The sequence below is a fragment of the Pipra filicauda genome, unplaced genomic scaffold (genome assembly GCF_003945595.2).
Source record: "Pipra filicauda isolate LSUMZ 115617 unplaced genomic scaffold, ASM394559v2 scaffold167_size3244652_pilon, whole genome shotgun sequence".
NCBI lineage: Eukaryota > Metazoa > Chordata > Aves > Passeriformes > Pipridae > Pipra > Pipra filicauda.
This window is the reverse complement of record NW_024104184.1, coordinates 1,215,411-1,240,163: the sequence shown is the minus strand read 5'-3', so window position 1 is coordinate 1,240,163 and position 24,753 is coordinate 1,215,411. Positions and strand designations below refer to the sequence as shown.

General features: G+C 35.5%; 1 protein-coding gene across 2 annotated transcripts in view; it reads right to left on the bottom strand.

The window, feature by feature from the left end:
• The window catches only part of LRRK2 (leucine rich repeat kinase 2), a 64,180-nt gene that overhangs the window by 14,870 nt on the left and 24,557 nt on the right, over positions 1-24,753 (bottom strand). For both annotated transcript variants that reach the window (XM_039379423.1, XM_027731970.2), the window contains exons 15-40: positions 23,629-23,773; positions 23,144-23,283; positions 21,684-21,812; positions 21,429-21,599; positions 19,421-19,676; positions 19,024-19,212; positions 17,496-17,617; positions 16,696-16,765; positions 16,027-16,247; positions 15,231-15,481; positions 13,928-14,076; positions 12,232-12,325; positions 10,919-11,105; positions 10,353-10,534; positions 9,634-9,863; positions 8,494-8,621; positions 7,041-7,259; positions 6,109-6,310; positions 5,411-5,499; positions 4,665-4,852; positions 3,641-3,795; positions 2,504-2,650; positions 2,159-2,350; positions 1,300-1,446; positions 914-1,014; positions 548-738 (exon numbers count right to left, since the gene is read on the bottom strand). In XM_039379423.1, coding sequence (XP_039235357.1) covers positions 548-738; positions 914-1,014; positions 1,300-1,446; positions 2,159-2,350; positions 2,504-2,650; positions 3,641-3,795; positions 4,665-4,852; positions 5,411-5,499; positions 6,109-6,310; positions 7,041-7,259; positions 8,494-8,621; positions 9,634-9,863; positions 10,353-10,534; positions 10,919-11,105; positions 12,232-12,325; positions 13,928-14,076; positions 15,231-15,481; positions 16,027-16,247; positions 16,696-16,765; positions 17,496-17,617; positions 19,024-19,212; positions 19,421-19,676; positions 21,429-21,599; positions 21,684-21,812; positions 23,144-23,283; positions 23,629-23,773 — 4,295 coding nt within the window. The remainder of the gene's footprint in view (positions 1-547; positions 739-913; positions 1,015-1,299; positions 1,447-2,158; positions 2,351-2,503; positions 2,651-3,640; positions 3,796-4,664; positions 4,853-5,410; positions 5,500-6,108; positions 6,311-7,040; positions 7,260-8,493; positions 8,622-9,633; positions 9,864-10,352; positions 10,535-10,918; positions 11,106-12,231; positions 12,326-13,927; positions 14,077-15,230; positions 15,482-16,026; positions 16,248-16,695; positions 16,766-17,495; positions 17,618-19,023; positions 19,213-19,420; positions 19,677-21,428; positions 21,600-21,683; positions 21,813-23,143; positions 23,284-23,628; positions 23,774-24,753) is intronic.

The following is a 24,753-nucleotide window of genomic DNA, read 5'->3' as shown; positions in this document are numbered from 1 at the left end:
AAATTTCATTGATTCCTGAGTCCCTTTGCAGGTTTTGTAATTTTAAAGTCACACTGCACTAGATCCCAAGGTCATTCAGGGACTTTCAGAACTTTAGAAATGCACTAAATTAATTTCTTTGACATTTCAATACAAAATCAACAGCCGCACAGAAATAGCACCTAGAGCTCTTGCAATTTTCCTGCTTATATGAGCATGACAGAATCAGAATTACTGAGTATTCTCAGTTGGAAGGGATCCACAAGGATCATAGAGACCAATTCTTACATGAATGGCCTGGAGAGGGATTAAACCCACAACCTTGGTATTATTAGCAATATGCTCTAACCAAGTGAGCTAATCTCTCAGGATTATTTGTCAACAGAAAAAAAACACAGGTAACAAAAGTCCGTGTTATATATCAGCTAATCAACCATAAAAATAAAAGCATTTGTCTGACCCAGGGAATATTCTCCTTGGGATATGAGAAAATAGAAGCCTTTCATCTGCAATGTATCTTATATGCAGCTATACCCTGTTTCTACAGCAATGCAGAAGTCACACTTACCTTAAGCCATCAGCTACATGTAGAGCTATCCTGTGCTGAAGTATTCTAGTTAAACTTGCATTGTCTTGTTGAAGCAAACGGTCAAGAGATCCTTTAAGGGCTAATTCCATCACCAGCATCCGGGGACGGATTGCAGCAGCCAGCAAAGACACTAAACTGGGGTGATGGAGGTGACAAAGCACTGCAAGCTCCTGTAAATTGTAAAATCAGATGAAATAATGCCAATACCATAACCTCTGTGTCTCTCAAGTAAACTAGGGAATGTTCTGGAGTGAAGACTTGCAATTTACTTAAACGTTTAAAGCCCTTTGCTAGGGTTGGCATTCCAAGAGCAGCACTACAGAAAAAAAGGGCAATATTTCTTACCTGTCTTAGAAGCCTGAGGGAAGTATGTTTATTGAAAATCTTTACAGCAACCTCTTCTCCACCATAGGATGCACGGTACACAGATCCAAATCCACCATCACCTTTTGAACAATAAAATTGAAAAAACTATTATAAACAGAGACAACAACCATTTCTCAAAAAAATACCTGAAAGGGTTCAGTTTTAAAATATGTGAATCATCTACTGTGTTAAGCTTCATAATCAGTAATCTAAACACATAAAAAACAGCATACAAGTTAAAGGAAAATTAAAAACTTGATACATTTCTTCAGAAAAGAAATCTATAAAATGTTGCAGAACTGATTCCAGTAGATTTGTTTACATAATCTCTTTTAAAAAAACAAACTCTACAAAATAATGCTTACCCAGGAGAAACTCAGGAGCTTCATCAAATTCCAGGTCATCATTGTTCAACATAATATTTCTAGGCAAATCAGCCAATATCAGATCAGGAGCAATCTGAGCAATTGGAATGGTCTGTCTTGGTTGATCTGGATTTACCAAAAGATCACCTAAGAAAAAAAAATGAGAAAATGAAAAAAAAGAAGGGCAGTCATCATTCAAAAGGCACTGAGAGGTACATGGATCTCTGTGAGTGCATAAGACCAACATACCTAAAATTAGATTCATACGTGTGCATATATATATATATATACACATGCACATAAATACTAATTAAGTCTGCCATTCAAATTCTTGAATCTTACACATTTAAGTATTTTCAAGGTTCTGTATATGTACCAACTAAATGTGATAAAAACTGTTGCTACTTAACAACACCAAACTAACCAAGAGATTATTTTTCTGTCTGTAAAAAGAAAGAATGCTGTATGTAGAGTGTCACCCTGAATACTGCATTTTAAATTACTGTTCTACATGATCCAACCAAAAGATCAAGCATCAGTTTTACAATGTGTTGGATTCAGTTCCATGAATGAAGCTGCATTCTCAATATTATGACAAAATGATTCTTTTCATTATTGCCATTTTTACACGACTACACAGAGTAGCTGCAGTCTGTCTCATATTCTGAACTTATATATACTAGACAGATCTTACACAAAAGAAGAACAAGTTACTTTTGATTTATACTGTGATTATTTCTTAAAGAAATGAAACATTTTTAAATAACATGAAGTACCCAAATGTTATAAAGGGGATGTTGCATAATATTTGTCTACATACAAGTGTACCTCATATACCTCAAATGGCATAAGTACATACCTTCTTCAGCCCTTCTAAGTAAGTCATCAAGTAGTATTTTTTGGTGTTCTTCACCATCTTGAAAGCTGTACAGAGCCCACTTCTTCAACAGTGTTTCCCCTTCACCACATACATCTATATCCAACAAACCTGGAAACCATTCCTCCATAAGAGAATCTATGTGATCCACAACTTGCCCCAAAAGGATGCACCCTTTAAGAAACCAAAAGAAGGGAAATTACAGAATTATCTGCCATACTTTTAATTACAAAGATAAACTCTGCATTCCAAAGGCAAAAGCACAACAGACCAAAATGCCAAGCTGCAATCAAACTGGAGCAAAAATCAGGCTCAGGGATAATTAACCTTTTCTGCAAGAAGGTGCCGTAATTTTCAAAAAACTGTCTGGGTTGTTGTCAAATACTGCTGATTCCACTAGACAATAAGCCTCGGGAGACCAATTCAAGTAGATGCCTTGTCTCCAATACATTCTATTAGGACGAAGAGCTCGTTCTAGAAAATATGAGAAATAAGATTAAAAATCTGATATCAAATATGAATGTCAACTTTAAAATTTTCAGAATAATTCATAGTACTTTGAATGTTAACTTATGATTGTAGGATCATACCTACCCAAACAATAAACAAAATAAAGGCTAAAACTTTGCAGGCAGCATAGCCCCACAAAAGCTGAATATATATCAACTGGTGCTCAGTTCTATAAGGTATATCCACAAACTATAAATATTTAATCAGATGATAAGTCATGTAGCAGGTAGGCATTACAGAAATGCTTAGGTACATTCAGGTTCAAGCATAGAATATCTTGGGCAATAAATGAAAAAATCCAATTATTTAAATTTTTCCCCTGTCACAGACTCATGAAATTGCAGGATGCGTCTGGAATTTAACACTCAGAAGAAATTTGAATGCCAGGACAGCAGGCATAAATGATATTTGCAAAGCATTAGCAATGCATATTTTTCACACCTGAAATTCAAAAATCACACATGAAGAAAACAAAGCTGAATGAAATTGCAAAGTTCAGCAGATAGGTCTACACAAAACACAGAATTATTGGAAAAACACTAAAGATGCATCCCCTCCTTCTATTTTTAGACTTTCATAAAGAGAGGATCAATGAATCTGAAGAAAAGCAGTTAGTTTTTCTGTGTGGAAGACGCATCCTTTCCAGTATTCTTTGTGGAAGCAAACAGCAATATTGCATAAACATAAGGATTTCCTCTATGTCTAGCATGTGAAGGAGAGAAATAGGCTGCTTACAACCTTCACTTTCTTTTGCACACCACTGTGAAGATCAGGTGCTATCTATTCCTAGATATTTCTAAGTTACAAAAATGACCCCTGTCCTTTTATCACATTTGTGAAGTGGTCAGGGATTAGCTAATGCCAAACAATGTTGGGGATTAGAGCTTTAACATGCAGGTGTTGGCATTCAAAGGAAACATGCTCACTATTCCTTTTGAAGATAAAGATTTGTACCTCTTCCTGACAGCATGTAAGGTGATATTTCAAGCAACCTGTTGATCAGCCTGGACCAAAATCCCATAGGAAAGTACGGCATCTCATAAAGCCTGATGATAATTTCTGAATTTTCACAGTGGGGAAGCTCAATAACAGGTCTGTGATCAGACAAACTGAAAGAATAAAAATATTAAGACAGTATTTGATTATGTACTTTATCCAAACTGACTACTGTCATATATTATTTATTATGTAAAATGTATTATTTATTAATGAATATATGATTCAGATGATCAGGGAGCTGACAGTGTATCTGCTTATTCTGCTTGTGCTAAAGTGAAGTTCTGCTGTAATTTAAACCCATCAGAACCTCACTAACAATCATTAGATATCGAATGTAAATGTGAGAAAAATCTGAGACATATATTAAGGCAGGATAAAATCTTCGTATCCCAGGACTCTGAAGGACACAGAAAGCCTAATCAGCAACATAAGCATTATTAAACATACCAGGGAAATCTGTAACTGAGGCAGAGAAACTGTGTTATCTGCTTCAGATATAACAAAAATACCACATTCAAAGTCATAATGCTTTTTTTTAGTCACCACATTTAATATCTGCACTGTTTGGAAGACATACTGCCTATGAATAACTTGTCTGTGGTTCTCACTTCAAGCAAATAGGTTACAGAATTTCATGGTTATCTTTTATATTGCAATAAATATCTGTAATGTTGGCACACTGCTATGTGAAGCTAAATTATAATCTCCCTGCTGTAGTCTTGAAGCATGGTAACTGTAAAAGAAATATTATCCTCATAAAGCATTTTAGCATTTATAGATTCCATTTACCCACCATGCTGATAAAGTGTAAGCTTTATCTGTTACAAGATCAGCTTAACATGCCCCTTCCAAAAGCATTTACTAAAGTGCACTATACAAAGTATGTATCATGCTTTCATACACCAAATTGCTCTGATGATCAGTTTTTATTTTGATCTATCTCTATGGCTGTCATTTGTGGGTTTAACTCTTTGCTTACCTGCTTGGGATTAGTAGCTGATCCTCTCCTAATGGCAAAGCAATCTGAAACTTTTCCAGAAGCTTGAAGTATTGTGACATATAGATCTTAGGAAACTTGCTCTTCTTTAAAAGGAATTTTTCTACATCTGAACGCTTTACAATTCCTTTAGGATATTTAGAACAGCCTTCCACTTTCACCATCAGAATCTTTCAAAAAAAGTAAAAAAATTTTAGGTGTACATTCATCATTAGATTGTATTTTCCTGACAAACTTTGTTCCCTGAAATATTTGGTATAGCCTAATATTCTGGGAGGGGGGAAGGGGGTTAGAAACGGACTCCCTTTCACAGTGAAACCAAACATTTCCATAATGCTAGAACAGCATGACAACAGCAGTGACAGAATGTAACCTGTCTACAGGTAAGCCTTCTTACATCTTTAACCCAAAGTTCCAGCTTTCATCTCAACCTGTCGCAACATATTGTACAATTACTTTGCATCCATGGGGTCTTTCTATTCTACAAGTATTCTTCTGTCCATTGCAGTTTAAGTTATGTTGGACATTAGAGTGAAAGAACATAGAGAATATTGTCCAGAAGGTAAGAGAAACAGAAAGAGATGGATAAAACAATCTGAGCCCTGAGAAAATTCTAGATCATGAACAAATAATGAAAAGGTAAAGAAGAATCACTGACAAGTTACAGTGGCTTCAGACAGAGGAAAATATACCATGAATCCACACACAGAAAGTAATCAGAGTCTAACCTGTGCCATGATTTTACAGAGCCACTTAGGATCTACAAAATACAGATCTCTTAGCTGTAGTGCTGGGTCTTGAAAATGAAGAAGAACACCTGCATAAAGAATACTGTAATTAGCAATGCATTGTTCAAGCTCCATATTAAGTAAAGTAAACACCCCACTCTGGGCTGTTTTCCTTATGTGACTTGACATAAGCAGTTTGAATAATAAAAACAGCTATTGAATTTATGTCAGTATCTCAGAACAGTAGAATGAAATCATGGTTTGTTCAGCTTTACATTTATTTTCAGACTTTTCATTAGATTTGTAATCTGACTTGCTTTTTTGCCAAGCTCTGTGTGGTTTATTACTCAATCTTAGGAAGTGCACTGACATAAGCTATTACATGTATTCCTCTAACCATTATTGTATTTGAGCTGTTGGAACAATTGCATCTTTCTCCAGCAACTGTGCTGTCTAATAAGCAGGTATGATGTTTTCAAGGAGGGACAAGAGATATAAATTGTTACAGTAGTGATCCTTCATACCATGGAATTCCCTTCCTAACAACCTGGTTTAACACACTAATGTTACCCAAGCTTAGACACTTCAGCTCACCACTTTGTGGCAACCTTGTGAAAGATTTAAACATGCGTACAAGTCTGTCTGCTGCAGATTTGCAAAAAAGTGCTAACAAACACACACTGAAGACAGCATTTTACCTGATTCATTGAGAAAGTGAATTGCATGAGGGAGTTCGTTTTCGTCCAATTGTAACTGGTTTTCTTGCACCAGTTCCAGTAAGCGTTTCTGATCGATCACAGGAAATTCAACCGGGACATTTTTGCGTTCCAGCAAAATTCTCTTTTCCAGCTCCAGGTAGCTGTCAGGAATCAGCTGACCAACCACTGGTTGATCTCTGATCTGTAAAATTAGGAACAGTAATCTTAAATGTAATAATTTATTCATGTGAATTGCAGACAGTAAACCCAAGATGTAAGGTGGGTATGTCCACTCAACAGTAGCAGCAAGAAGGAACAGGAACATTCATTTACTGAGTAACATGACTTAGTGGGTAAGATGACTTTGGAGACAATAGAACTACAAGTGCAGATTCTCCAGTTAAGGAGGATCACTCAGTGCACAAGATCTTATTTTCCTGCTTTAATTGACTTTCCTCTTTCTAGGAATAGTTTCACGCTATGTAAAATGAAATCAGTAATGGAAAATTAGCTGGTTTTCAGAAATCACAAAATCATATTTCCTGGTCCCTTGAAATCTTGCAACACTTATTGCACTTATTAACACATGATGCAAACATTTACTTTTACATGTTTAATACACCCAACAAAACCAGTTTTTAATTAAATTTCTTTGTAAGAAGAAGATGGCCCATTTTAATTAAGTGTTCAATTTATGCTCCTATTGCTTGAAAACAGAATTTAGCTGGGATTTTTACTAAGTTGGGTTTTTTTGGTAGAAAGTGAAATTAAAACAAACCTGGTGATTTTCTTTCATTATTTTGCTTTGCATAATGTTTTATGAAGGTTTGCTATCACACTAAAATGGATTTAATTATGTGTTTATGTTTAAAAATTTATTCACTTAACTAAAACTAGAATGTTTTCAACATTACAAACAGTATGTAGCTTACCTTGAAATGAAGACTCTCCTTTATTATTATTTTCCGAAGTCTGATAATGGAATCAGATTCCTCTGTAGCATTCACAAAGTGATAATCTTGGATTGCTGGGAAGCCTCGCTTATTCAACAGCTCTCTAGTAATTTTACTCATGCAGGCCTTACGTTGCATTTCATCAGAAACATCTAAATGAGTGCCAACAAGAATGACGGGGGATGTTGAAGCTCGAGCCTGTTAGTAAGATCCATACTGTTGATTAACTCAATAGTGAATGTTGATTTTAGTGTTTTATATCCACATAAAATGTGAGCAATTTAGTAAAAACAATCAATAAAATGAAAAAAGCTACTGTTTCTCCCTTTTTAAATATATCTCTCTTAACTAAGTTTTGAAATCTCCTATTTCATGTCTTTATTCAGACTAACTTTAAACTGCAATCCCATATAATAACCTTGACTGGATAAGACAATAAGGATGCATTAGCCTATAAATCCAAAACATATTTTTCAACAGAGCAGTCTATTTCAAAACAGAAATATTAAAAAATCATTTTTTTCTAAATGGAAGGAGTGCAGATCTGGATTTAATTCTTTGCAAATTAACAGCATTGCCAGTAAAGTAGGAGAGACACTTTTCATTGAGAACATCCAACAAAATGGAAAAGCTAAAAGAAATGTCACTTTTCTACTTGTCATTGGAACAGTACAGCGATGAAACATCAGCAAGTACTACATAGCAAAGGAGAACACATCAGAAATGGTCTTTATCAACACTAAACTGACTGCTACCCTCTGTCCTGTATCTCTTCTCAAGGTGCAAAGACTGAAAAAGACAAGTTTACCAAACAGAATCAGTATAAAAACTCTTTATGTGATTGTATTGCCCAGTCATGGCTAACCATCCTTCAAAAGGAAAAGACAAGTAATGCTCGCTCCTCATAGAGCACACAGAAAACACAGAGAACAAAGGAAAAATATATAGGCAGATTCTTAGATCAATTTCCCTTCCATAGTTCTGGAATCATTCCTATTCAGAACAGGATGGTAAGCATACACTTAATAGCATGATTTAAAACCTGCATCTAGTCAGTTTTAAATTAGTCTAATTCTGATTTCACCAGAATTTACACTGTTGTAAAAGAAAACAGCAGGTTTGACTCACCATTCCTTTAATACTGTCCCTTTCTTATTTTTATCAGTCAATTCAAAATATTGCCAGAATATACAAACTATTTTTTTGCACATCACTTTGTACCATTTTAAATAAAAAATTGTGCTGATCATGCTTTTGTATGTTTAAAAATATTTTCATATCCAACACACAATGTATTTCAGCTCTTGTATAACCTTAATTTTTATTTTCTGATGAGGTTTTTTTCCTCTTCTCCTATCTAAAAATATTTGTGGTTAATTTGCTGTCCCCATACAGCTCCCTGGAAAGCGGAATTCCACTCTGTATGGCTTACCTTGATGTTAAAAAGCCATGGCTTCATAGCATCCACCTCTGCTTGTCCTTTGCTAAGATCATAAACAGCAAGGTATAAAGCTCTTTGGGTCATAAAATGAGGATGGGTACTGTAAAACTCTTCTTGTCCTAATGATCAGAAATTTCCATTGGTTAGTACTTCCTTGACTGAACATCTTGAGATCACAAAAAGGCAGCAGAACATTTACTCTCAGACCACCAATTTATCAGTGAAATTAATGTTTGCAGAAATTTATCTGAATTGAGAGAAAACCCATAGTAACTATGAGTTTTAGGTAGGTACTCTGTGGTAGCTCATTGACTGAAGTATAGTGTTGAAACATATAAGCTAGTTTTAAATCAAGAAGTGTAAGATTTAACAACTGGATAAACATGGTTGCTGCAAAGACAGCTTGAAAGGTCATGATTCTTTTAAAACTCCAATACTTATTTTCCCTCTCACTCCTTCCATCCCTTCTACCTTCTTCCTTCCCTTTCTCCTATCCTTTATGCAACTTCAAAATAAGACTCCTAAATTCACATGATTTAACATCACAATTGAAGCTGGACATCCAACTTGTATACTGCTCATCTGTGCATTGTGATAATAGACTCTATTTAAATGATAACAGTCCACTGTTTAAAAATAACTTTTCTATAGCCTAAAATAGACCCGAATTTTAGAAGTGTTTCTGTAGTACCTCAAACTTAGAAAGTTTCCCAAAAATCCAAGGCTCAAAGACTCTTCCCAAGTGCTTTGTTTTCTGTGACCTTACAAACCTGTGATATGGTAGAGCCTAGAGAGACCCAGACTATAAAAGGGAGAATCAGAGTTGAGTGGAAGATTCTTTTGGTGATTACAAGCTGTTTCTTACTATTTTGAAATGACTATTCTAAAGTGCTATGGTTGAAATGTGTGGTCAGACCACATTTGGTGATGAGAAATTCCTGAGGCTTTAGTTAAATTTGAGGGATCAGTTGCTAATTTACAGAATACACTAATTTGTAAGTGGTCACTGGACTTTAGGTGTAAATTTGTGGGATTATACTGTCCCCAGTTCAAATTTCCACAGGCTGACTCTAGGATTAAGTAATGCATGAACATGTTAGAAAAGTAAAGGACAATAAGCTCATGAAATACCTCCAAAATCCCACACATTTAATATAAGCTCTTTCTTCATTTTGCCTTTCCCTTGAATGATCCAGTCTTTTACATCAATGCCTACTGTAGCTTTTGGAGAGCCCAACTCTGTTCGTTTGATTTTCATTAGTTGTTGCAACAGGGTTGTTTTCCCACTGCCAGTGTTTCCAACAATCATGAGCTTCATTCTGTTATAAGGTACAGCCTTCTTCAGTCGTTGTTGAAGAAATCTGATATAAAAAAAGTTTGCAAAACTCACAGAAGTGTATAATAGAGAAAAATATCAACAGAAGTCAAGAACAAGGAAATACCTAAAACCATACCATTTTCTTCAAATTTTCAACATCTTTTAATTTTCTATTCTAATTTATGATTTGAAAGTTAAAGTTTAGTTCATAATGTGTCCTTTTTTGTTTTGTGATTACCCCAAAATTGTGTTCTGTGCAATGTACTGGGAAACACAAGAAATGTACTACAAATAATTGGTAAGCACCATTTATTGCATAGTTTTTAGAAGCATCAAATTCAAGAGATAATAATCAAGAGGTCTAAATCACTCTAATCTATTTTATGTGTGTGTGTTGATATGACAGGAAACCTTCCATAGAGCAGCATGCTGGATTTCACATGACAAACCAGCACATCTTTTCAAAACTAATGCTTCCTGCATATCCCAAGAAAGCAAAAAAGGGATATTCAAGAACAATAGGGCAACAAACCTGATAATGTCTCTGGCTTTGCATCCCACATGTTTGAAGTCTAAATTAAGATGGAGTCCTTCCAAAGGAAGGTCCCAGATTTTGGACAGTCTTCCCATTTCATCTGGAAAGAATCTCAAATCGGGATTATGACTTACATCCAGAGAAGTCAAGTTCTCTAGGAAGCCAATCTGAGGAGGAATCTAAATAAAAGAACATTTAATGGACAATTATACATTGAAAAAAAAGTTATTAGCATGAATACATTAAATATTTAACAAAACTAGGTATTACTTTTGCTGCAGTGTAGATTTTTTTTAATAAACAGGCCTAATATCCCACACTAATAGAGGAAGGATGCATAAGTAATTCATTATACAAACAGATTATAGGACACATTCCAGGCAGAAAAGCTGAATAGAATATGGTGATTTTCATTCACAGGAAGTAGTATTTGCACTTACATACCATTTCACTATAGAATGTACAATGGTATGAGAGGTGACACGAAAATAAAATGAACATTGAAAAATTGCATTCAGCTGAAAAATGACTTAATTTTCTTTAGATGGAATCTTACACTTTACCTCCTTTAACTTGTTGTGGGACAGGTGTAGCTTTTCTAGCCTAGACCATGCACATGCCTTTTCACTCAAGTCCAAGACGTCTATTTGATTATGATTAAATAACAGCTCCCTTAAGTTTAATGATTTCCAGTGCATTGGTCCAGGCAGGCTTACAATCTTGTTTTGGCTTAAGTCTACTGATCGCAAACTAAAAACATGAAAATAAAAAAGAGAGAAGTTAGAAAATGAAAAAATAAAACCCAGATTAACTGGAATTGGAAATATATTAGTTTTTAATAAACAAATAAATGGATTAGCTGTCAGAACAGATGGTTTTCTGACAGAAATGCAGACTGAAGTAGACATGTTTGTAAATAGATGTATGTGCATAAATTATAGAGTTCTCCTACATCTGTTGGACAAATACGCTGTTTATGTAACTGTGAAACATGAAGCATACAAAATTCCATGCAATGCCTTATTGATTTGTCTGAGCTGGGAGATGTAGAACCTGAAAGATGCAGCTTTTTCAACACATCCATTAAATCTGCTGCCATGAATATAAATGTTAGCACACTGAAACTGTGTAATATCACGTTAATAATGACATGAAATATGTAAATGTCATTAATGTAAGTTCACAAATCTGTGGATCTGCCCTCTCCATGGTGCCACCAGCACTCACATCTACCCACACCTATCACATAACTGATCTGATCAACCCTTCCAAGCACTCCTTCCACAATCTGATTCTAGTGATCTGTTAAGGTCATCAACTTCTATAAAAGAAAGCAGAAGTGCAATTTTCACATGAGTAATGCTTTGAAGGTATAGCAAAATAAATGTCACATGCATCTTTATCACAATTCTTTTTAGAGGAAGTGTTATTCTTTGAGAATAAGTATCTTGTGTTATTTGGGGAGTGAAATACCAACCTCAGTAGCCTTGTGCAAAGTCTGCAGAACTCAAAAAGGAAAAATTGCCAATATCTTTTTATTGTTGGTTACTAGAAAATATTAAATGAATTCTGGTCTTCTCAGCAAGAATTGTCAGCTTCAACTGTCAAGCAATATATTTTCAACAACAGTGATTTGAATCTGAGGAACAGAATTTCTCAAAATCATGAAGAAAATGTGACTAGTTTGTCTTCAGTTAAAAGCTACTAAGTTCTGGATTTAACCTGTTAGAAAGGATTTCCTGAGAATCAGTAGTGCATGCAGAATTTTCTGCTTAACAAAGGTCATGCAGAATTTTCTGCTTAACAAAGGTCTTGCCACCAGATTTTCTTCATCAAGAATTTGATGTTAACTTCAATAAATGCAATAATAACTTACTGTGGTAGAAGAAGAACTGCTTCTGGAACATTAACAAAACAATTTTGGGATAATTTTAAACTTGTTATGCTGGATGACAAGTCAGGTATTCTTTCTAGAGCAGAAAAAGAGGTTAATCTTATTATTTTTAAGACTGGAATTTTCCAGAATCAAAGACAGACTAAAATGTCAGTCTATCATTTTCATACATAGGTCTTTGTACCATCTATCAAGGCAGAATTCAGATCTTTTTTTTAAAGCCCATTTAAAACTAAACTCCCCAAATTAAGTAATATATTGGCTTTTAACACATTACATATTATTATCCTTCATCTCATAGTGGCATTAAGCACTGAAATAATCTTACTTACACTTTACTGTATTGCCAGTATGCATAAGATTCTCATATGACTCAGGATGTGTTAGGTCTTATTCATATAAAAATGAGTCTAATGGTTCAGCTGTGTTTAATGCAGTTATAAGAGTTACCTTCTGAAATAATGTGAAAATAATTTCAAAATGGAAGGTTTTATGCCTTGAAGACAGAATAAATTATGACAGTAACTTATGAACTCCCACAGTATCATTAAAAATCTAAGTTATGCAATTTGTAATTTTCATAGATAAATTGATTTGACACCTTTGCATAAAATAAGCTAAGTTACTGACACACACTCTAGATGGACTCAATTCAGTTCCTTAACACTGGGTTCTACTGAAGGGGATCTGCCTAGTGGTACCTGAGCTGTCTGCCCAAAGCTTAAAGATAAAACACAGGAGCTATGGAAGACCTGCTTTTTCTGGACCACAAGCTGCAAGCCAAGTGGGATACTTCAGGGCTTCTCAAATGACACCTGCATTCAGGCAACTGAACCAAACACTCTGCCTTATTCTGAATATAAGGTTGGAAAAGACAGCTAAGATGATTGAGTCCAGTCATTAACCCAGCCTTGCCAAGTCCACCACTAAACTATGGCCCTAAGGTTCACATCCACATGTCTTTTAAATACCTCCGGGGATGGTGACACCACCACTTTCCTGGGCAGCCTGTTCCAGGGCTTTCAGTGAAGAAATTTTCCCTAATATCCAATCTAAACCTCTCCTTGCACAACTTGAGGACATTTACTCTTGTCCTATCTCTTGTTACCTGGGAGAAGAGACCGACCTCCACCTGGCCATGACCTCCTTTCAGGTATTTGTAAAGAGTGATAAGGTCTCCATTGAGCCTCCAGGCTAAACGACCCCAGCTCCCTCAGCTGCTCCTCATCAGACTTGTGCTCCAGACCCTTCACCATCTCTGTTGCCCTTCTCTGGATTGACTCTGGCACCTCAATGTCTTGTACTCTTTCTGGTACAAGCCAGCATGCTTCTGTGTATTTCAGTACAGTATTAATACTAGATTTGCAAGCTAAATCTGAACAATTTCCTCTCTCTTGAACCTTCCTCAACAGCATGTACAATCTCAACTACACTCCATCATTTTTTCGGCATCCACTACAAATGTAGAAACAAGGGGAGTCAGCTGAGTCACATCAAATGACTGGACGCATACTCCATCCTTCAGTGATGAAAAGTTGAAGCTTAAGGAACTGTATAACCAAGGACAAGCATATGTGGTATTCTTTCCTGTTGTCACAAGAGTCCAAATGCTGTGGCAGAGGAATTTTGTGACTTAGAGTAGTTTCTAGAAGGTGGATTCTATTTTCACAATACTTACCAAGAGCATTCATCCTGGCGTTGAACTGCTCCAGTTTTGTACAGCCCATGAAAACACTCTCAGCAAGGGATGAAATGTTGTTTTTACTAATGTTCAAAATTTTCAATTCTTTCAAGCATATGGGTGAACACAGGCATGAAATTTTGTTTCTGTGATAACAAAAAGAAAGACAATAATCTATGTTTTATTTAGAAACTATTAGGTAGAACATGAAAATAAGTAGTGTTGATCTGACAATGTCATCCTTACACTGGCAAAACAAAAAGAAGACTTTAGCTATATAAACATTGACCAGTCAGCAAAAACACTGGCACATGTGGCAACATGGAATAACGTGACAGATATTAAGATTGATTAAATTAATTTGGAGAGCAAGTGGCAGAATATATTGTAAGGTGTCATTTTCTGATTACATACTGGAGCTCAATCCCACACAAAAGAAGATTGTTGCATTTATGAGGGGTTCTGTGTACTTAAGATATGTGTTTGCAGGATTACAGTCACACAATTACTATCAACCCAAAAAAAGTTAAAAAAATGAGTTCCATATGTGGGGAGTACAATTCAGGATGAGTATATAATGTTACAAACAATGTATTCTGGGGAGACGAATACCAGAAAGAGACAAAGATCCTGAAAATACAGAGACAAAAGAATCATGCAGTACTGTTTTGCAAGGGTAGTATTACTAATAAAGTTCACCATCTTATTTAGCATAAACTGTAGGAAATAAATGGGACAGTTTCTGCAGTTTACAGAAATATAACCAACTACATTCTTAAGAATGCTATATAGGTATGAATTATCTCACTCACTACCATATATGATAATAAGTGCTTGTAAACAAAAAACTACATATTTTCTCATATTTCTGTCATTTAAAACATGTCCATACCCCTACCTAAAATTCCATGAATACTACTTCCAAAAAAGCTTTTCTGAATATGAAATACAGTGGAAACTGTATTGTGTATATAGAAAACCTAGCTGAATATGTCATACCACACAGACAGGCCTGTGGATTAATAGTATGGCAGTAGAAAGATACTACATGAATTACATGTTTAGTAAGTAACTGGAATGGCAATGCTATTAGATTCTAACAATGCCCAAAGATATTCTCATGTACTTTGCGATACAACACCGAAAATTGGAGCAATTTACACATTTGGAAGATAATGTCAATGTTTCACTGGTGACTAAATAATCCTTTCCATGCTACAATAGTCATCATTCTGGATGATCAATATATTATTTCCTGTTATGTTTGTTATGCTACAGCCTATTTACTAATGCTACTCACCCTTCTAGCAACAGCTGTTCCAGATTTTCAGCGACATTTGTAAGAAATTCAGGAGTGCATACCAGCTGATTGTATGAAAGATTAAGTTGCTTTAGAGTTGGACATCTGAGGTATGGATCCAAAGCAAAGGAAGGTCCAATGTCATTTCGAGAGATATCAAGATTTGCAATACAATTCATTTTCAGTAAATAAGTTGGAAAAGAAGTAAATCGGTTACTGTGCAAATCCAAGTAAGTCACGCATTTCAAGTTCTGAAAGAAAAGGATAATTTGATTTTAAAAAGTTGAAAAAAAAAGTGAATTTATAGTTTATAATTGAGTTATATTTTTATGCAATTTATTAATCTACTTATATTTATCTCACTAGGAAAAACAACAATAAAATAGAAAATAGCAATCATACCAATGTAACCTATAATATTTCTATTACAATATAAAATATAAATCATTACTTAAAATTAATTAGCTCAGTTTCTTAAAATTTAACAAATATTAATTGCCTGCAGTTCTCAGTCCCATTTACATTATTATGCTACTTAATATAAAATGTTTTAAAGCAGTTCTCTGCAGTAAACAACTTAAAACAGTTCCGTGAAAATACTTTTATTTCTAGATGAACATAAATCCACTGAATGAAAATTCTGTGAATGTATGAAATATGCAAAAATATACACTCATATTCTTGAGTAATATTGCTATGGATACATTATTACAATATGTATGGATTACATTATTAGATATAAACAATTTATTTTAACTAATTTCAACCTGTATTACATAAAATTATGCAGAATTACTTCACACAGTTGTTCTGGAATGTTCGTAAGAGCATTTTGGTGGAGCTCCAGTTTCTCAAGGTGTTCCAGATGACTAGTTAAGCAGCTATTCTGGCTGATGGCATCAATGTTCTCCAGCTCATTTGATGAAAGATCTAGTGATTTAATATATTCTTTCTCTGAGATCAGTGAAGAAAGACTCTCTGACGGTCTTATATGTGGTGAAAATTTTGAGATGCCTTCTATTAAAACAAAAATGTGAAAACCAGCATAATTTCATTTATCACTTCAGTAAAATTAAGATCAATCAACTTGGGATCTCAAGATCCAGTAGATATTGAATGTTTGAGTACTGGTTAAGATCCAAATCCATGAAGACTTCTATTAAGCCACAAAAATTTATAAGTCAGTAGGGGAAAGATGGATGCTTATGCACTGCACAACAGAAGGAGCTTTTGAAAGCTAATAAGAGCACTTCTGAAATTTCAATGGCCATTTAATTCTAATTGTGAAGCTCAGGAAAAAAAAATCCCTATATATTCATTATTTGTACTCCACTGTAGTATTTCCAAAATGTATCCTCTTATTTGTAAACAAATATATAATTGGACTAAAATCTGCATGCTATGCTTGTGAAAGCATTAAGGATGAAAAATCCATTATATATGTTAAATTGCATAGTTTACTTACTGAGGGATTCATCTGAAAGCAAGAATTTTCTTCTTTGTTTCATAAATGGTTCATAATCTGAGCCAGGTCCCTGCAAAATCCCAAAGAGAAAAAACAGTTACAAACATATGCAGATATCTGAAATTATTCAAATTCAGTAATCTCTTTTTATTGTGGTTTCTTTTTATCAGAATTTATAGGGAGAACACAAACAAACTGTACACTTCAACTCAAAATAACCATAGATCGCATCTTTATAAAACTTACTGACCCATGCAATATGGAAGAACGGTAGATTTAAAGTGCAATGGAAGAAGTGCATTTTTTGACAACCTAAAATGACTTTCATAAGGGTGGGGAGATAGGATGGAGCAGGATATTACAAAACATAACCTTCTCTAGGGAAGTCAGTTTCTCTAGTTTCCCCTTAAAAGTCAATGGAAGAAGACAAGCTCCTTTCAAAGGAACGTGACTTTCATTCCACAGATTTGTCCTCATGTCTTATGGAACAGTCTCCATTGATTACAGCTGAAGATCAGCTCATTAAGAGGTAGTTAAGTCCTTGTGAATAGGTCCATAGTTCCTGTATTTCTGTCTGAAAACCAGAACTGGAAATTTGAATAATTTACTTTTAGGTGATCATAAATTTTTGCTGACGTAAACTCTCATCTGTAAAGTGCACTGCAATAGAAGGAAATACTGAATGGCAACAGTGAGACAAAAGCCCATATGGTTACATGACCTTTCCTAACACTTGACTATTTTGCAGTAGGCAATGCAGATGGACTTAAAAGCCTGGAATGAACAAGGATCTAACTTACCACAGAGTAGGAATGTCGCGGTAAAGTAGGAGAACCTCTTTGACATGCCATTTCCCTACAATATACATCAGCAACTGCAATGGAATTGGACTTCTTTTTTGTAAAAAGTGAACCTTCACTTCCTAGAACAAAACCACAACACAGGAGAAGTAATAAGTATGAAAAATGTATTTAAAAATGAGGCTCAGAATTCAACTGTAATATGGATGCTGACATACAAAGGAGAGATACATTTCAAAAGCATCAATACTGGCAGGATCTCACTGGTGAACTGTGTGTGCAACAGGCCAAGAATATTGTCAATGTTTTTTAGAGTACATGGGCCATACTAACCTGACGTGTTTCAAATGTGACCTCCAGGTTGTTACCCTGATGCTTTATGATTTAAAATTTCCATCGTATTGGGATTACTATACACATTTCACAGCATATCTTTCTGCTACTGCAGTGTAAATAGCTTTTGAAAATAGAAAAAGTTTGTATTTTAATAGATGCATTTTTACTCCCACATTTGTTGAGAATGAAACATCAAATACCACTCTGGATTTGGTGATTTAGGATTATATGGACCCATTTGGTGTCCCTCTTCTCAAAGCTACTTTTAAAACTCCTAAAATCACTCCTGTCAGTAACGAATGTATTTTCTTAAGATAATAAGAATACACTTTTTTATGTGGGACAACAAAAAGACCTACAGAAATGAAAAGTAGTACTGAATGACATAAAGGAAAAGAATAAAACAGGACAAAAAACTTCCTTAGGATTCTCTGATTCTAAAATTCAAATTCTTCATCTGTGACGATTTTAAGTAGCCAACTGTTCTAAAACAAGAGCGACATTTGAACAAAAAAAGATATGTTACAAATTAAGGCCACTCTTATTATTAAGTTGCTGATATTATAGACAGAAATGTTGTCTTTTTAGAAGTTAAAGGCATTCAGATGTCCTGACATGGTTACCAAGAATGATGGACTGAACATAAACCTGCCATTTACACTTGCTGATCAATTAGTTATCTTTCAGATAGGGTTTGTTTCGCCTACTTTATTTTTTAATGGTATAGTCCTCTATACCAGATGTGGTTGTGTAAACTTTATTTACAGACAACCCAGGGAACACAGGGGTTTCTATATCGCAATACACCTGACTTCATGACGAGACATGAAACAATTGCTTTTTGCTATAGACTATAAAGGCAGCTCATAAATAAGTGTTTATCTAAAACAGTCAAAATCTAAATGTGGTTGTATGCATCCAACTCTTTCTCTCTACAAAAAACTGAATGCATGAAGAACTAATTTTAAATGGATAACAAAATTCTTTAAGGTCCTAATTTTGTACATAAAGTACATACTCATCATAAACTATTCCCCAATGTTACCACAAATGAAATTTTACATAACAGTTTTTTCTTCATGGGAAGTGTTATATGTCCAATACAAATAAGCAACTGACTTGTGGCTGTAAGTCTTGCCCTGGTACGCTAGACTGGGATTATAAAAAGAAAAAAGAAAATAAATACAATTACCTTCACTATCAATATCATCACTCAAAGGAAAAATACTGTCCACTAATGGGTCGGGTATGAAATTCCAATCATAGTTTTTATCCACTCCATCTTCAGAGAAGTTTGGATCAGAGGACGCTCTTGATCTATCCTCTGAAATATTCTTCATCTGGAATTTAAGCACCATTCTTGCCAGTGCAGAACCTGCATCTGTATGTATAAGAAACGGAAACTATAGAATATTCTCCAAGAAATTCAAATAGCTTTAAAAAAATATCTGAAATGTCTTGATTTGTTTTCAAGTTTTGCCAGACTTTCTATAACAAGCTGAATGCTATGAGAGCCTGAACTGAAAGTCTTGATCTAAAACACCTTCATAGTACCATCAAGAGATGTAACAATTTCTATATATACTCACTTTGTTTTTTTATTGGAGTAAGTTTATCTGGGAACAAAGGAATGAGCCAGGAAGGTTCTAGTCTCCCAATACCAAATCCTCCAAGACATATACTGCTGTTGGTGACATCAAGGCTAAGCTTCTTTAAGAGCAAGCTGATGATTTGGCTATCTCCTCTCTTTATACTGATGGTTAAAGCACTCCGAACATCTTGCTCTCGAGCACCATTGGCTAATAGCAATTCCACCAATTTAGGGTTATTTCCTTTGTCACAAACCTAGGAGAAAAGCAATTAAAAAAAATCATGTGAGGCATTTAAACAACACCTCAGACTGCATTAAGAGGCTTGTCTCATATTCAGATTCACTTTATCTTTAGGATTGTGACTCTTTTTCAATTACGCAACTTCTTACTCCTTGAAGCATATGCCTGCCTACAGCATCTGAGTACCAACTCCCATTTCCATGAAGTCTTTGCCCAAAATGTATCAAATGTTTGAGTTCTGCAAGTGTAATTATTGCCATGAACACACACAATTTTCAGTCAAAAATACACGGCAATTTATCTAGTTTGGTTATTGCATGCGGTCTACGGCAATTCCATTTATTGATCTGTTCAGTGGAAAAAAGACACTCAGGTGTTATTCTGCCATATCATCTGGATATTTGATGAATGGGCAACAACAGTGAGACTCATCAAGCCTTGCCCTAGTGCTAGGGAGCTCAGGTCTACTGGCTTTAACTACCTGAAAGGAGGGTGTAGCAAGGTGGGGATTGGTCTCTTCTCCCAGGCAGTAAGTGACAGGATGAGAGGAAATGGCCTCAAGTGGCGTCAGGGGAGGTTCAGGTTGGACATCAGGAAGAATTTCTTCACTGAAAGGGTAGTTAAGCATTGGAACGGGCTGTCCAGGGAAGTGGTGGAATCACCGTCCCTGGAAGTGTTCAAGAAACAACTGGATGTAGCACTTAGTGCCATAGTGGTTTTTGGTTGAAGGTCAGACTCTATGATCCTGGAGATCTTTTCCAACCTTAATGATTCTATGATTCTATGATTCATCCCAATCTCCAAGCCTGCACTGCTACACAGACCAGTGCTGATTGTGAATATTAAAAATATTTTTTAGCAATATTTCCAGTTACTTCAATTTGTCCACTGTGGTTTGCTAACGCTGACTTGCCAACTTCACATTTAATGGATGGATGATTGGTTCCAAATCAATCTGTATTTCATCACTCATCCAGTTCTGCCAGCAGAATTGAACACTTCCTAATTTCCTGTAGGGAGTATTGCTGGGGTTCTCTCAGACTATTTAAAACTTTGACACTGAAGTAAAATTAAGAAGTGCTTATGCATACCACTTCTCAAAAAAACCCCCAAATTTAAAGGCAGTCACATTAAGCAAGGAGTACTTGCATGTGGGAACAGCCTTTACATTGGCAGGGCTGAATCCAGATGGAATGTTTGCCTATGGCCTTTTTTAAGATACTTATGTACTTCAGATAGTTGATGCTCTGGATGTGGCTGCTGTCTGGATAAAGCTGGCTGCTGGTCCACTGGTACTTCGGCCTCACAGAGCTTGGAAAGAGCTGAATGTGGAATACCAGTTTCCTGCCTGGGCTTCTACACCTAAGTAGTTCAAAAAAAATGCCAACTTGCAAAGCTTGATCTTAAGTCTTCTTCTTCAAAAATATTCCATAGCTAAGGCTAAATCAGTACCTGATGGAACACAGGTTTGCACAAGAACAGGGTAAACAGTTGGAAAGCACGGACTTCAAAGTGAACTTGCAAAAGAACTGAACTGACAGGGGGGGCACATTCTACGTGACAGTGCCCTGTGAGCTTCAATAAAGGGAAGGGTGTTTCAGGGACCATCAGACTGAGCCTGAAGTCACTGTCAGTAATGACAGTTAACAACACTCAGGTCACAGTTACATTGCTACTGTGTTCTGCCAAATCAAGGAAAATAGAAAAGAACCCAAAAGCACAAATTTTAAAGTAATAAAATTATATATATATTTCCACATATTACCTGATAGATCAAAGAGTTTGTCTTTGTCTTCTTATTAATATCAGCTCCCAGTAGAAGTAAACATTCAGCCATAATACTATTGCACTCCATACATGCTTTTTCCAGCATCATATTTTTTAAATCATCATTTTCAGCTATTTTAGCAAAACATTTACAACACAGGCTTTGAAACTGAATGGGAAGACAAACAATAAAAGTTAGGACAAAAAACCCACCAACATTTCTCAGCTGTGGAGCTGTCAAAGTAAAAGATACCTGTTGATCTCGCTGGTCAGTGAAACACATAGACATCTGGTAGAAAATGACTGTGTCAAATGATTCATTTACCAGCAGCTTTGCAAAACAAGGTGACAAACCAAGAATTGACAAGATTGCATGAAATCCCTAAGAACACAATGAGAAGATTCAAAGAAGTATAGTGTTAAAAGGTGTCATTTTAAAACAGGTCAGGCAACAAAATCAAATTTCAACCAAAAGATATGTGCTTTAATTTTTTTGTCTTGCTTTTAAACATGCAATAATTCACAAATCAGAGAAAATCAGGAGAGAAGGCAGAAACACCAGGTGTCTCTGTGTTTATATAACTGTAGTTTCATGCTTGTTTAGCTGACCCTCTTAAACATATATTAACTGACATTTTGAAAAGCCAAATATGCACCATAATATCTGACACTGGCAGTGACAAATGTACTCGTGATTTCCTGAAAATGTAAAGAGGAAACAATCTCCTTCTAAAGATATGGAACAAAGATACATCCCCGTTCCATGTGTTGCTCAGTAATTGTTGAATTTGAAAAAAATACATGGACTAAATGAAAAACCTAAGAGCTGTATCCAAAAACTAAGAAGAAACATGAAATTATCCCACAGTTCTGCAAGTTCACCTAGAAGGGTGAACTGGGTAAACTGGGGACCCTGTCCAAACCTAATTGAGACTAAATCACTTAAAGTTCCTTATTTCAGCACATTATTTCTCTCTACATTGGTTGCTAAGCTAAACAGGGAATGGTTGGGGGAAAAATAGCAGCAAAGAAGGGAGGCTGTACTTTTGATATTTTCATACTGATTTGAAACAGAAGTACAGAAGCTCTCACAGAAAGCTGATCTCATGGGCAATCTCCGTTCCGCTAGAAAAATGAAACTGGCAACAAACAGGGAAAACTTCTGAAGCAGAGGAAACAGAACTTTCACACAAGGAGGGCTGAATGTGTGTTTGCAGACAGAGTAAGAACTTTTCTTCCATATACAGATGTGGGTCCAAAGTCTGACACAGTATTCCAGTAATATCCTTTCTTAAATACACCATTCCTACACTAAGTTTATTGCTGGTGACAAGGCTGGGAACTAAGTTATTTTCTATGAGTTCTCAAAGAAGGGCAATCAACAATATAATGATGGTTACTTCATTAAATGGTTACAGATTGACAGAATGATGGATCATGACTGAGAAATTTGTTATAGTTTGCAGATCTCAGAAGTTTTAGATAAACATTTAATCTATGCTTACACATTCTGGATTGAATATATGTCTCCAAGAAAACCACCTCTACAACAAACATACCAGTTTAATTACACAGGTTTACAGTAATCTAGTAATTGCAATACAATCAAAATGAAGTAAAATAAGGAATTATACTTAAAATATAACTATATTAAAATAATTTTCTAAGGTTTTGGCTTTTGTTTTCATCTGTGCACATAGAAATGACACGTACATGCATCTGGATTTCAGTGACTTCTTTAAATCGTCGCAGAGTAGAAACCAGAACTGCTGACAGGACATGCATAGTTGCAATACACAAACTCTTTCTTGTAATCAAAGAGCGTAGAAGACTCAAACCCAAACACTGTATGTCTGGAATGGAAATAAATATTATTCAGACATTGATAATTCAGACATTCTAAGTGGAATAATCCCATGATTTAAGTAGTCTTTTAGTAATGTTCCACGAAGTTATTGGCACAAGCTATTACAGGGCCAGGCATAACTACAACGTGGGTGAACCTGAGGACTATGCAGTACTGCAGTACAGCCTTTTCTTGCCATGCAACTTACATCACATCCAGCACTAAAGAGAGCTACAGACAACCTACATGACATCCAGCACTAAAGAGGGCAATAGACCAGTTACAGCCTCTAAGGTTAATCAGACCCTCCTGCCATGTCATTCTCATTCTACTGACAGAAGACCTTCCCTACCTTGTTCGTCTGGATACATCTGTAGGGTGTGGAGCACAGTGTCAGTAGCTCCTTGCTGGATTAAGATTTCTAGTGCACCAGTGCACTCAGCTACAGAAGCAAGTAGTTTTAATCCACACTTCTGAATGCTAGGATTTCCAATAAACTAATGAAGAAAGGAATATAAAATCAGATGAAGTTTATTCTGCTTACAGTGGTAACAGAAGAGTTGCTTGTTCTTAAAGTTGTTCTGTAAGAACAAGCGATTGTTCCGCATAACTACGTGAAATTACATCTGATGTGACAATAAATAACAATAATCACAATCTCAAAAAGATTTCCTTTCAACCATCAGTTTCAGCTCTCATAATCCACAGATTTTCAACTTTGATTTTGAAAATATTCCCTAGCTAGGTTTCTGACAAAGAGTGGGATTTTTTTCCTCAAGTTTTCAGTACAACCATTGATAAGTTCATACCATTTTTTTAGGACAAGAAGAGGGAGAAAATTTACTTCTTTTGTCGTTAAAAAGGAACAAGAATGTGGGTTTTTTTCTCAGAACTAGCACAGGTGATTAACATGATGACAACTGAAAAAATACGAAAATAAAAAGATATGAAACAACATACCTATTACCACACCTCATCAAGATTTTTAGTATTTTGGGTTTATTATATAGCATATCAATAGGTTATTTGTGATATTTTTTCCCAATTTCCCCCCACTTCTAGATGGAGGAAACTTAGATGAGGCCTAGATCTGAAAGTGTCACAGCTGTCACTGTGACTTGCAAATCTGCAAAATTATTTCAGTGGAGTCATGCCCATCTTCCTCCTTGTTCTGTCTGTAGTTTTCATTAAAATGTGTCAATTTTTAGCCCTTCTGGTTGATACTGTAGTACCCCAAAACACAAACCAGCTGGGCTGGAAAATGCAATCAGGATGGTCACAAAGCATTGAACACTGTAATACCTTCTCTAAGCAAAAATTATTTTACCTCCCTCGTTAATTCCTATATCTGATATCTTCAGGTCAAGAAATGTCCTTTAGACACTCTAGAACTCTTTCACTGATACGTTACTTGCTCTGACTTCTGTAAAAAATGTAAGAGACATAAGTTTCCTTGACTGAAGCTGTTTGGCAAGCT